We start from the raw sequence: 13,632 nt of genomic DNA on the forward strand, positions 1-13,632 counted from the left end.
TACAATTTTGAAATCAAATTTGTTTTTTTTAAGAAAATGTACCTCCTCGGGATTGTCGCGACACTTGAAGCTTGTGTAGAGTAAGCTATTTGTAAGGAAAAAAGGAATTGTGTGGTTTTATTATAATTTGTGTTTCAGATTATCAACCCTGATCTCTTGTTCAGCATATTACTTCTTTAGAAGGTTCGACAATTTATACTATGTTCAAATAAATTCTATAGAACAATTTGGAAAAAAATACCCTGTTGTATTGCATTAACTTGATAGCAGTTTTAATTGCATGATAGGCACATACATGGACAGCATATTATTAAATTATTTTATTGCGATACATATTTATTTAAACGATAAATATATGTAATTTGTCAGAATGTGTACGGTAACTATTAACGATAGGATGACTACACTACAGTTGTGTGTTTTTATGTCGTTCAGCTTTCATCATTCTTTATGACTTCTGATTCTCCTTTCATTTCCACATCAACGTTGTGACCTAATACGTCATATAAAAAAAGAAGCATGTAGCAAACTGTATAGATCATTATTGATGACGTCTAAACAATTGGTGATTTTTATATCAAAACGATATTGCATCACTCTTATTGTTAAATCATATATGCATAGGACAACACCATAAGTAATAATAATAAAGGTGAAGTTACCAAAACTCTTCATTCTCTAGTTATTTGTAAAATTGACTAGATATGGCGATTTATCGTAAATGAAGTTCCCTTTGGACTTTAATCATCGTTTGACTGAAAATAAACTGGTTTGAAATTGCTGATAACCCAAGCCATACGGATTGTACTTAGCCTTCTATGTTTCCGTATTATATTACTGATTGATATATATTATATCAATCGCAATTTCAGATGTATATGGTTATATGCCTAGGACTATATGATAAATATATAAATGCTACAATGGTGAGCTGCGAAAGGTAAAATGCGCAACTCGTCGAACTTTACTGTCTTGAAAAATAAATGTAACGTACGTATTCCAGTGTTATTTGTTCTAATTTTACATATATTACAGTGAAAGTTTTTTTGAATCAGTTATATTCTGTAAAAATTGGCATGTTTGTGTTAAGTCTACATTTTAGTAGGGCTCTATCAACGTAACTATGTTCCCAAATAGAGACAAAAAAATATGCATGAATGCGGAGAAAAATATTGTTTGATCAAATTAGACTCTGTATTTTGTTTTACCATTGCAAAATCATGTGAAAGTTCACGACGATACATTTTTTTTTTAAACAAATACATATTTATTTTGTTCAGTGCTTATTTTAATAAATTTTAATGAGATTTTAACATGAGACGGAGTTCCACATAAAAATCAACGTCCTATTTAAAGGTTCATACAAATTGGAATATATTTTTTCTCGCACAGCGGTTTTCGTTGATAAAGTATCAACAGTAATCTGTTTCCAACAACCCGTCATTGTTGTAAACTCTGAAACACATCAAATAACTTACCTGTTTTACAGAGTTTACAAACGAAAAAACAGCATACAAGGATTACTACAATCACAATAGCTACAAATATAACCGATCCTACTACGCTCCCGGCAATTCCCCTGAAAAAAATATTCAATGGAATGAAATGAATTAATAAAGATGCATATCTTTCACTCTACCAACTTTGTTAGATATTTGTTTGCTGCTTCTTTTTTCATATTGTGTTGTTGTTGTTGAGTGTGTCGTAAGTTTTGTTTTTGTGTTGGAATTTCTGTTTTAGCTTAAACAGTGGTTGCCATTGGGATCATCTGATAACTGATTTGGCGCATGAATCGAACGTGAACTGTATTGAAATTACATTTTAGTTCCAAACTAATGCCCCAAAATAATAATAAAGTGATAATAATAGATGTATCCATATACTGCAATTTGTGATGCAACGAGTTAAAAAATATAATAAAATTAAATTCCCTTGTTTAAACCTTAAGAACAAATAATAATTTCCTGCGTTCCTTGCGTTGTAGTGGTCTCCCTGTTAAACAGAAAGTTCGATGTTTCCTTTAATTTTACTTGTATATCCCCGACTACAGGAAATAAGATACGTGTACACGTAATACACAAGTAAGTCAGTCTTATGAAGTCCTCTCCTATCACTATATTTGTACAATAGTACAAAATTATACAGTAATGAAAGAACAAAAATTGTTCAGTTTGTGTTTATCAAATAAATAATTAGAAGGCGGTATTGCTTTTCAAGGATTTATCCTTCGATGATATCTTGCATTTTAAAGACAAAAAGTCAAAACGTTTCTACTTCACAAATGGACGGGTTTAACTTGTTCTATGTCCAAGAATGAGAACATAAAACGGTTTGATGTTTAAGACATACTACCGAATGGACATGAACTTGGCACGATTTTGAAATATTGATTTTATCAAATATCTTACTGATGACTTTGTTTGATCATTAGATCTTAAAGCGTATTTCATTGATTATAATTTCCATTATATACTTGACAATGTTTATTTTCTTGTGTCTACCTTATTTCTTTTATTTTTGTACTTCAAGATGGCTTTTTTTTTGTTTTGCTCCAAGTTAAGTTTCTTATACTTTCCACCATACTTTTATTAGCCGTCGAATTTACTTGTTCACATTCGGTTAAAAAATCAATCGGTATTATATTTTGTCTTGAGATTGCACATTAGAATAAATATATATCATCTACATCTGAAATCACAATCAATTTGTTTTCAAAACATTTTTCGGAACGTCATTGCGACGACAATTGGTACCAGTTTTATCATATATACTATTTTGTCAGCAAGGGTCAGTTGGTTCAACCTCTATCTACTGGATTCATGTATATCCAGAGGATAACTTGTTTAGATTGTATCGGATAAATCTTTTAAACAAGTGGGCCTTGGGTTCTGAATTGTCGTGGTCAGAAATCACTACGATCGATAGTTGCCATAAATGTAATTGTTAGAACATACGTCACGGAGACTTTGGATTCTATAACCATTACTAACAAACCACTCGCGAAAGTACACATGGAATAAGACTCCTATAGTTTAAGTAACCGAATTTTGATGTATTTATGATGAAGAATTATAATCCTTTGCCTAAGAAGGAATTTGCTGGGATAGATTCGGACCTAAAAAAAACATTATGTTATCGTAAAAAAGACGCCCTGATCGTTCGAGCCTTGGCACAATTTTTCACAAAACTTTTAAAATAGTCAGCCAGACAGTAATCAAATTATCATCCAGATAATTTATGACAGGTTTACTCCCCTGTGTCATGAAATAACACATATACCATGTACCCATCGATAATGCAAATAAAAAAATAATCAAAATATTTATCTATCATTTATGAACAATTCAAAGATTGAGATTGTATGACATACCTTTTATTGAAGTATTTCTTTTTGATTAATGTCGGTTCATACTGTTGAAATCCACGTTAAGTACTAAATCATAAGATCATAAATTTTGTTAGATATAAAAGTTATTATTGTCGTAAATTTGAAGCTTATACCACAGTGATTTAAATATCAATTTCTTTATTCAGATTATATCAATAATACACAGGAGTCGCCCAATTTAGTTAGTCGTTAAGTATGGCTCCATTTAAAAATCCTGCAAAGTGTGATTAATCATCAATCTGATATTGTATCGTACGTAGTGTACAGAACATTTCTTAAAGTAAACCTCTGACTGTATCTTTCTCTTGAAATATTGTATATCATCTGTAACTTATTACAGGAAAAAGTGAAAAATGATGTAATGGAACTTTGTTGATAGTATAAGTTAATAAAACATTAGCGGGAAAAGTCCACTTATTACAAACAACTTTAAATAACATTTTCTGTGTAACAAACATTTTATATCGGGCGCTGAAGCTGGCTGACCTTGACAACTTTGTTACACGAAACACATGATTTGTCTTGCTTCTAAGTTTTACTTTAATAGAAGTATATTTTATTACATTCATTATTGTGGCATGTCATGCACAACAGGGCTCTACGACATTGACTCAAGTGTTTGAATCAACATAAATTCATTATTCGTTAGCATACTACATTGCACCAATTTTTACTTTTTATCACTACTTTACAAATCACAGATCATTAGTCATAAATTGGATTGATAGTTGCACACAAAGGTCCGCGAACGATTTTCAATAAGATTATTTGACAGTAAGATTATGTAGAAATTCCTTATTCATGTTCGAACTTGATTGTTTTTTTTATGTTTTTCATTGCAGTATTTGACCTCATGACCACACGTAAGAGATGTGAGTAAACAAAGAAAAAAGTATCTTGAATTCAATTTAAAAATATCAGTTAAGGGGTACATGTAGTACATCTACATGCATACAACATCAACATTTCAAAGGACAAATAATAAAAACCTGCATTTGATAAATATACGCAAAATGCAAATTTAAGGTTTGTTGAAGGCATTTCAGAAATGAAACTTTTTGCAAAGCAAACAAATGATATTTTCATCCTCTGGTGCCCTTTACTTGGACCAGTATATTAATATATTTAATGTTTGATTAATTGATTTTTAATTCAGGTCATGAACTAATGTGATGTGTATCCAGTATAAATGACGATAGAAAATACATTAATCAACTTCACATTGCAAATGCACCGATTTAGTGGTTTTTTGATATACCAACGTATAGAATTACAAGGGTCAACGACCTTATCAATTAAGGACTATTCGGTAAAAGTTAAGTTGAGGAGAAGGGGTCATAATATATCTGATTCGTTGGTTTTACTATTAAGATTTTGCGGGGAAAAATATATTAAGAAAAAGAAAGGAATTGATCAAAAGAAAAACTAAGAAAACGGGAGATCTTTTTTCTCCAAATTCAAACGAAATTTTTAACTAGATTGTTAACGATAACAGTCTAACTAAAATTAGTGTGGGAAATGTGTTTTGTTTTAAATATTTAAATACCAGTAAAATTCAGACACTGGTAGAGATGATTCATGGCGACGAAAACCGACTGAACATATGATATAAAGGCCATGACTTTGTAATAGCATGCCCCAAAGAAAGAGGATATGAAAAACACGTATCCATTCACAGTTACATATTAAGCATAAACAATTAAGTTTGTGATAATTAATGTATTCTACAGAATAATTGTTTCAAAAGAAGTAAATTTTAAACACCATTAATTGGCCTTTCATGACCTCGAAGACACATTATAATACATAAACCATAACAACAATATCATGTCTTAATTCCATGTACCATTTTACAATAATTACAACGGTAGAATTATTATGCATCAATATCGTTTAACAGAAAAAAGGCTTGTTTCAAATGAAGTTTAAAAACAGTGCAAAAGTGCTCCCGCTGGCTCAAATGATAGAGTTTAAATTTATATATGGTAATTATATTACGTAAGACGTGGCGGCTAATACTCCATTAAATAGATGAAAATCGACTTAACGTATTTTGTGCTATAACCATTCAAATATCATTTGATATTATACCGATTTTGTATTTTGCATTACAGAGATTATTCAAATGGTCTATTAAAATCGAATAAACTTCTCTGCATGACTTTTCTGAAAAGGCTTATTGTGATGGCATGTACTATGCAACAAAACTTAAGTCTGTGTAAATTCAGTCAACTCCGTTGCGAATTGTTCGTACGGATGGTGTTTTAACTATATACCTTTGAAATTATATGTGGAGAAAAGTAAGAATACATTACCAAAATGTAATAATATATGACTCAATTAGTTGTGTATTGACACTAGGGAAATGGTCAAGTGCAATTCAGACTAAAATTGCAACAGACAGCTAATAACAAACTTTTGCATTTTCATTTATGAATATATTTTTTGACTGGTCGATTTTAGTTTAACATCTTATTGAAGACATCCCATGCCCTTTAGGGTGAAATCTATCAAGCTGTCTTCCTCATTGTATATAGTTTAGTCCAAACCAGTGAGCCGGAATTTTGATGCTCTAACACACTAAAGCAAAAGCCACAGGTAAGCGTGTCAACCCATCCAGGTAAACGTGTCAACCCCTCAGACACAACGTTCTGATCTTATCGTAACAGTCGTCATCCAAAATCTAAAAAGCTTTGTGCTTACCGTTTATGTAGTGACTACCATTTCCAAAGTTGATTTTCTCGATCTTTTTTATTTACTTTTATTATTTTGTATGTATGATTTTAGTTACTTTATGTTTTTTATTGTGTATGACTGTTTTCCATGTCTGGTCTTTGTCTCTGGATTGCATTCTTTTGATTACCGCTGTAACCTTGGTTCCCTTGATTACTCTTTCGTACTTGAATCAAGCTTCCAGTTCAACATCGAGATGTCTTGCATGACATTAAATGAGAGCAATATTCATTTTAATATGATAATATCGGTATTTTATCCCCGTGGAACGATGGTGTTTATGAATAACATACATGAATAAGCCAGTAGATCGTTGAAGATGGATATTGTGATAAAGAAAATGAGACGAGTAAGAATTGAGAGACAAGAATATATAACAATAAAAAAAAGTTGGCCTCGAAATAATAAAACCTTTCATTAAGCCAAAAACTATATTGAAATCTTACCCGACAGACAACTTTTCTGTAGGTTTAATGATATCTGTAAGAAAAGAAATCATTGGCTATTTTTGTCTGGCATTGATTCGATTTGTACTCAGTTGATTGGTATATTTGTAATCGAATATGGTTATAAATGTAACAAACCAATGTTCATTGTTTTGTGTAGTGCCTCATAGACTTTGTCATCGTGGCATTTTGGAATAAAAAATCGACTTTTTTTTAACGGGGGACCGCAAATATCTCCGACTTATACCTACCCTTAAAATTATAAATATTGAAAATGTAGTAGTTGACACGAAATGTTTGTATTTATATGAAAATTATACTAATTTTTTAAGCAAGATAGCAAAGGTTTGCCACAGAAAACAGCCAAACGCATTAAGCTATATCTACTGGAACTTAAAGTGAACACCCAGAATACTTAACTAAAACAAAGTATGGTTTGTCAAACATAGACGAAATAGACAGACAGTTTTACATACATAGGCAGCATAATATGTGATAATACCGGTTTGATAGCAATGTCTAATTTGAACTTCTCCATTCTTCAGAAAATCGGGGAATATTTCAATCTGACGTCAATAATCTGACTGCATTCCACATAACGTGTCTGCAGAACTTCTGTGAGTTATTTTGTCTCAACAAAAATCAGAATCAAATCCCAAAGATTCATTAGGAAAGTAACAACAGAAAATTGAAATGGGATGAATATATTGTAAGGAGGAAACATCGCAAATGTTTCATAGAAATGGACACCAACTGGGGAAAAGATATTGGTAATCAATGGAGCATGATAAAGAAAAATAACTAGTGAGCTGAACTAGATGTTAAAGTTAATGTCAGAAGTGAAGGCAGTAATTTATGGCGACAGCTAGTTAAGAGACCCATGCACAAAGCGGATGAAGAAGAATAATTACACGTGTTTCAAAAGGGCATATTTGAACAAAACAAAGATAAATATACGTTTCCAAAAGTAAAGAGTGTTAAGGCGTTCTCGAAAGAGGATGTCAAATCCAGCTCATAAAAATCTGTTCTGTGCTATACAAAACATAGTTACGCGTAGGTTCGGGGTTCTTGTCAACTATAGGATAGGAATCTTTTTACGATTCATATGTTTTGATATATTTAATATATGCTTATAGCATAAGATAAACAATTTCTTTTGATTGACAGTACGACATCTTGTTCGACATTTTTTACATGGTGATGATTGCAATAAATCAAATGCTCAAGTGTGAACAGGATGATATACACAATCATTTGAATTGGACTTTTTTTTATAATTCCTGAACAATTAATATTAAATTCTTTATTATTGTCGCATAAATAACCCTACATGTTTAACCAACAATAACTGATTATAGGTCAATATTTCCCAATTAACATATGAGAGATAATAAAGTGACTCACCACATGTGTTGCCGGAATACTCCTCTGGACATGTGCATGAATACTTGTGTACTCCTGAACATGTACCACCATTTGTACAAGGGTTTGGTGAACAGGGATCTACATGAAAAGAAATGCATTAAAGACGAACAAGGACAAACACTTTTTTATTCCAAATTTGCAAAAGGTAACTTTGAGATTTCTATTGGTGTTTCATTCCAAATTAACTATAACAGTTTCAAATGTTATGATTGACTAACAAAGAAAACATAATCTGTATCATAACAGATTTTTTGATTGTGCAAATCAGATTATCTACCTACTCTACACATTTTAATATGCAAACCCAGTTTCGTACTCCTGAACATGTATCACCATTTTGACATGAGTTTGGTGAATAAGGGTCTGCAGGAAAACAACTGCATTTATTTAGAAAAAGAAAAATACTATTGTTCCAAATTTACGAATTTTGAAATGTTTTAAACAGGTTCAAAATGTTATATTATAATATTTGGCTTTTCATTTTTGACCGCACCATAGAATTAGTGCGACTGTCCACAGTCAGGTCAGGTGATGTTGGTCATTAATATTTCTTTGTGTCGTTATATCACATTTTAGTTTGATTTAGAAGAATTGCCATCGTTCAGTTACAGTGGATTTTGTTACTTTGTTGTCGCGCCTCCAAGATCTTACGTAAAAGTGTGTTAACACTTATTGAACTTCTTTAGGTTATTTCTGAAACAATCATGTACTTTATATCTAGGATATACGCTGATGCATTTGTTCCGTTTCACCATAACCGTTCTTTTTCAAAATGCGATATAAAATATAAAAAGAATATAAAAATATAAAACTATAAATACAAACCCGACATCTTTTTGAGGCAACAACATTTTTTACAATCTAATTTGCGGATGTGAAAACTTCAAAGAGCTAGTTAAAATATTTTTGTACTTAATATTTGAACTGTTGTATATTTTTTTTTCTGTTATGCTTCATTTGTTTTAATATTATTCCAGCTATTATGTATAAAAATTATTCGGTATTTTGTTGTTATTCAGTTAATAATATTTAGATACTGCTTTTCTTTGATCTTGTTTTCCGTCAATTTGTTTTTATTTCTATATTGAACTACAGCAGTCCCTTGTCTTTAATTAACATGATTTCAACAACGATAAAAAATTTGAGTGTATGAGTGTTCACGTTCCTGAAGGGCATTTTTTTTAATCAATTTTATTATGTTATTTTTGCGCAATTTGGTATGACGATTTCATCGCACGTATACATGACGTAAAAAACTTTAAATATAGCAACCAAAATATAAATTAAACTGAAATTTAATCTTATTTGAAATGATTTCTCCAAGTATATATATAAAACATATCTTTATGTACACAGAAAAACGAAAACAAAACTAAAAAACAAAAAAACAAAAACAAAAAACAAAAACAGAAACATAACAAATTAAAACAAAAGGAAGCTAAAAAGATCAATATATATATATATATATATATATATATATATATATATATATATATATATATATATATATATATATATATATATATATATCCTGATACTAACACATGCAGCTTTCAGATCACCGATTTGTTTCTTGAATCAACACAAAATACATTTAATTTCAGTAGTTGAAAATACATTAAAGTTAGTGACATTGCTTGCTTTGGCACACACTATTTTGTCACATTGCTTTTGTATTTCATGAAAATTAATACCATTTATATATAAAATATAGATATCTAGAGACATATGTCATGACTTATAAAGATTCTTAAAATTATGATTTAATCATTTGAAAATCGTTTCAAATCGACAATTTATTTTTGTATAATGAAAACCATGACTAAAGTGCAATTTTTTGTTTTTTTGTTTTTGTTTTTTTTTTTGTTTTGCCTTACATGTTTTTGTTTCATATTTATGGTTGGACAATGACGTCAGAATGTATACATACATACCACATATCGCATATGTTTATGATCATTCGTTAGCTCTTTTATAAAACCCCTAAAGAGGCCCTTCTAAAAATAAAAACAATAAAAATCCTTACAAACCGAAATAATTCAATATATGCACGTACAGGGTTTTTTCCCTATTGTAGTAAAAAAAAGGGGCCGGTATAAACACATTTTCGAATAACACAGTGTCAGACACAATTACAATAATGTAAATCAAAGTATTAATCTTGTATTAATAACATTTTTATATTAAAATAAACTTACCCGAAAGGCCGTTTCCAGGGTTGACAGATGTAAAACAAAACACGAGACATGCAAGTGAAATAATAAATCGTTCTAATTCAAAAGACATTTTCCCTCTATCAAATAGCAGTGGATAATTTAGCCGACACTAAAATTCAACGTATTCATATTAAATGATTTTTGGTTATTTTTGTTGTTGTTGTTGTTGTTATGCTTCATGAATTTTGACTGTAAATAATCACCAACTTCTATACTCTATGCAGTTAATCTATTTATATATCATGTCCATCGTTTCCAGTCGATATGGCTTACTGTTGTCAAAGTGTCCAAAAACCTTATTATGCTCAAAGCAAAAGCCACAAAATGAAGTGAAATAAAGGATCAGATCAAAAACAGGCCTGACTGATTGTATTTGAATAAAAGCCGGATTGATCTGAGGTTGTATTTGTTTTGTTTTGTTTGGCTGTTTTTTTGTTTTTGTTTTTGTTTTTTGTTTTTGTTTTTTTTTATTTGTTTTGTTTTGTTTTGAATAGCGAAAAAAAAACTTATGTCTACAACATACACGTCGTACCTTTATAAAGTAGTTTTGGTATTGTTTTGCATCTCATGCTTTTTTTGTTTTTTGCTTTTGTTTTCATTTGTAATCTTTGCTTTGCATGACGTTTTCATTTATTATTTTGGACTGTGAATTTCTTTAACGTGTCTTAATATCTAACAGATAAGCTTCCGGGTTTTTTTTTATTTAATATCTAGTTCATTCAGCAATTTTTGAAAAGTATAAATAAGTTCAAGGTTTTGTTTTCCCTTCAGCACTTGCGTATGGAGTGTTAATATCACAACTCATGTTATACCAGAGCTTGCTTGCCGAAACGACTTTTTGTATTGCTCTAAAACTCTAACAAATAGGCTTCTGGAACAGGGCTATGTTGCTACAAGTTTGAAGTCAGATTTATTCAACAGGGCATAGTTTTCCTTTCCTCGTTTGTCTACCCAGGACTTGACTTTTTATGAGCAACTCTGCCGGTGTTTCTAGGAAAGCAGAGGACGCTTACCCTACCCGTGCACCTGGTTCATGCTCCCAGTTTTAAGTGGAGTCCGAGTTGCCCATTTGCTTTTGTTACTTTGTATATATGATTTTACTTACTTTATGTTCCTTGATGTGTATTTCTGTTTTCCATACATGGTCCTTGTTCCAGGATTACACTTAAAAAGAAAATTGAAGAGTTCAGTATTAAATGCAATAATCACATTATTTTGTCGGAAAATAACATTCAATATTAAAACCTGCAAATTAATCAGCTCAGCGACATTTTGGTAAATGGTTAAAAAAATTCTTATTCATTTTAAATCACGAAAAAATTAGATAATAGACGTAGAATTAACTTTCCTGTATTTAATGATATTAGACTTTTGAATGTCAACAATAGTGTAAGACAAATGAAACTTAATGATGCTCGTACTAATACATTACTACCTTCATTAAATGAGAAAATTTAGATTTAAAATTAAATTGTAAAATTTAGTGATACAAGTACGAATACAGTGTAACAGTGAATTTAGTGCATGCAATTCCATGTCCCACATAATGCGGAAATTTCGCACCCTTTTATTTACGGTAATATTCTACTCATAGCAAGGAAAGCCCAAAATTCACCAAATGAATTAGGTAAACCGTTGAATAGGCTTATTCGTAAGGAATATAGTTATTGTTCTTTTGTCAATCGTTAGGAAAAGCATTTTTTGTATTAACACTGTTTCCCTCATATATTTATAAAACAAATTAAACTATATTTTAAAACAGTTTTGGCATGACTTAGGTTACGCTATTATTGTATGATTGATGATGTACCGTGATGCCCAACCCCGCTTGGGAGGAATTAGGATTGGATCTATATACGATGGGGACATAACTTTTTGTAGATATAAACCTGTCTGAAGCTGCAATGTCAGTTAAATACTAGTATTTCTTAGTAATTCATATTCAGTTTCTTTATTTCCCTTATAACAAAGGATCTTTTTGAACTGATTATATATGTTTTAAATTTCTGCCACAGTGAACAGATTTTAAAGGGGGAATGTCGTGATCACGCAAAATAACTTAGCCCAGCCGATATTTTTTTTTGCGCCTTTCCCAGGAATTTCTGGTGTCTGTATGACGTGCTTTGTTTTGTTTATATTTCATGTTACTTGAGTAGAAAGGAGCAAATCCCTCACATGTTGATGTTAATGTTTTGTGGCCAGCTTCAACCTGACCTGTCATTGAAGAAAGACGGGTGGCCTTTGGCTGACATTTTCATTCCAGCAGGTTTGGTGTCTCTTCGGGATATTTAGTTCATGCATCATATCATGTTTTGAAGGATCTCTACAATGTTTATAGCATTGAACTTAAAACAAAAGCGAAGCAAAAGGCTGTGAGATGAGCGCAGTTACTAAGTAGTCCTTTTTTAAACCAAAAAATTGTCTGTATATAATGTATAAAATTAATACAAATGGTGTAGATTAAAAATTCAAAACAATGATCATATTTAAATATGTCAAATTAATGATTAATCCCGTATTAAATCACTGCCGTCTGCATTCTTGTCTTTACAAGAACTTAATTGAAGGCCAGTTTGTCAAAGGTTCATTTGATAAAATGTGTGAACCTTTCTTTAATTGGTTAATGTGACAGCGTTGTATACATGGTAAAAAGTCACTAACATCAACCAAAGCATACGTTCATTACCACCAAAATGTTTTTTATCACTCCAAATTGGATCTCATGACATTTGTTGCAATAAATAATTACTAATATTTCAACAGTTAAAGAAGAGGTAGATAGCTAAGATATATCGGTAGAACATTTGCCGGAAGATATAATAACACGTGATTTGAATGGCTTGTGAAGTTTAATAATGTGTAAACGGTCATGTGATTGGTGTAAGCAGACACCAAACTTAAGCAGTTGATTTACGATGTTCTTTGGTGACTTGACTCTCTGTAGAAAGAGTAATCAAGGGAACCAAGGTTATTTAGAATTTCAGAATTGGAATGTACTGTGGAAAAAATTGAAAACTTGGACATTACTTTACTTGGACATACAGGTCGAATCATTCTACACATGATATCTTTTTTTTTATTAAGGGTTAGGGTGAAACAGATATCTAAGAGTAGTTAAGGTATCCAATATTCCTGCGGAAATTCTAAAGAATGCATTCAAGGTATAAATACCAGACAGGAAATAAAAAAAAAAAACACGTACAAATACCTCGGGCTCAACCAGAAACTGGGAGCAAGGACAAAGTAGGGAAGGTGCCTTCTGTTTTTCTACAAACAACCGCCGAGTTGCTAAATATAAAGCAGGTCCTAGGTAGACTGATTATATAAATCATATTGATTTGAAATCGTGTTACTTTACTTAAAATTGTTATTTATTTTGATAATTCTAATTATGAAAATGACTAATGAAGGGTAATAACAAAAT

At 31.0% G+C, this 13,632-nt stretch overlaps 1 protein-coding gene across 1 annotated transcript; it reads right to left on the reverse strand.

Annotated features, from left to right (window-relative positions):
* Nucleotides 1–331: 331 nt before the first annotated feature.
* Nucleotides 332–10,450, reverse strand: LOC148606108 (uncharacterized). The gene is made up of 5 exons (XM_088546126.1): nt 10,191–10,450; nt 7,972–8,070; nt 6,568–6,601; nt 1,479–1,579; nt 332–493 (listed from the first exon to the last, which is right to left on the reverse strand). The coding sequence occupies exons 1-5, from the start codon at nt 10,276–10,278 to the stop codon at nt 432–434; spliced, it is 384 nt and encodes a 127-aa protein (XP_088402252.1). The 5' UTR covers nt 10,279–10,450; the 3' UTR covers nt 332–431.
* Between the last annotated feature and the right edge of the window lie 3,182 nt (nt 10,451–13,632).

Source organism: Perna viridis, chromosome 9 (genome assembly GCF_037379345.1).
Source record: "Perna viridis isolate PV_CMFRI_1.1 ecotype Kerala chromosome 9, ASM3737934v1, whole genome shotgun sequence".
Classification (NCBI taxonomy): domain Eukaryota; kingdom Metazoa; phylum Mollusca; class Bivalvia; order Mytilida; family Mytilidae; genus Perna; species Perna viridis.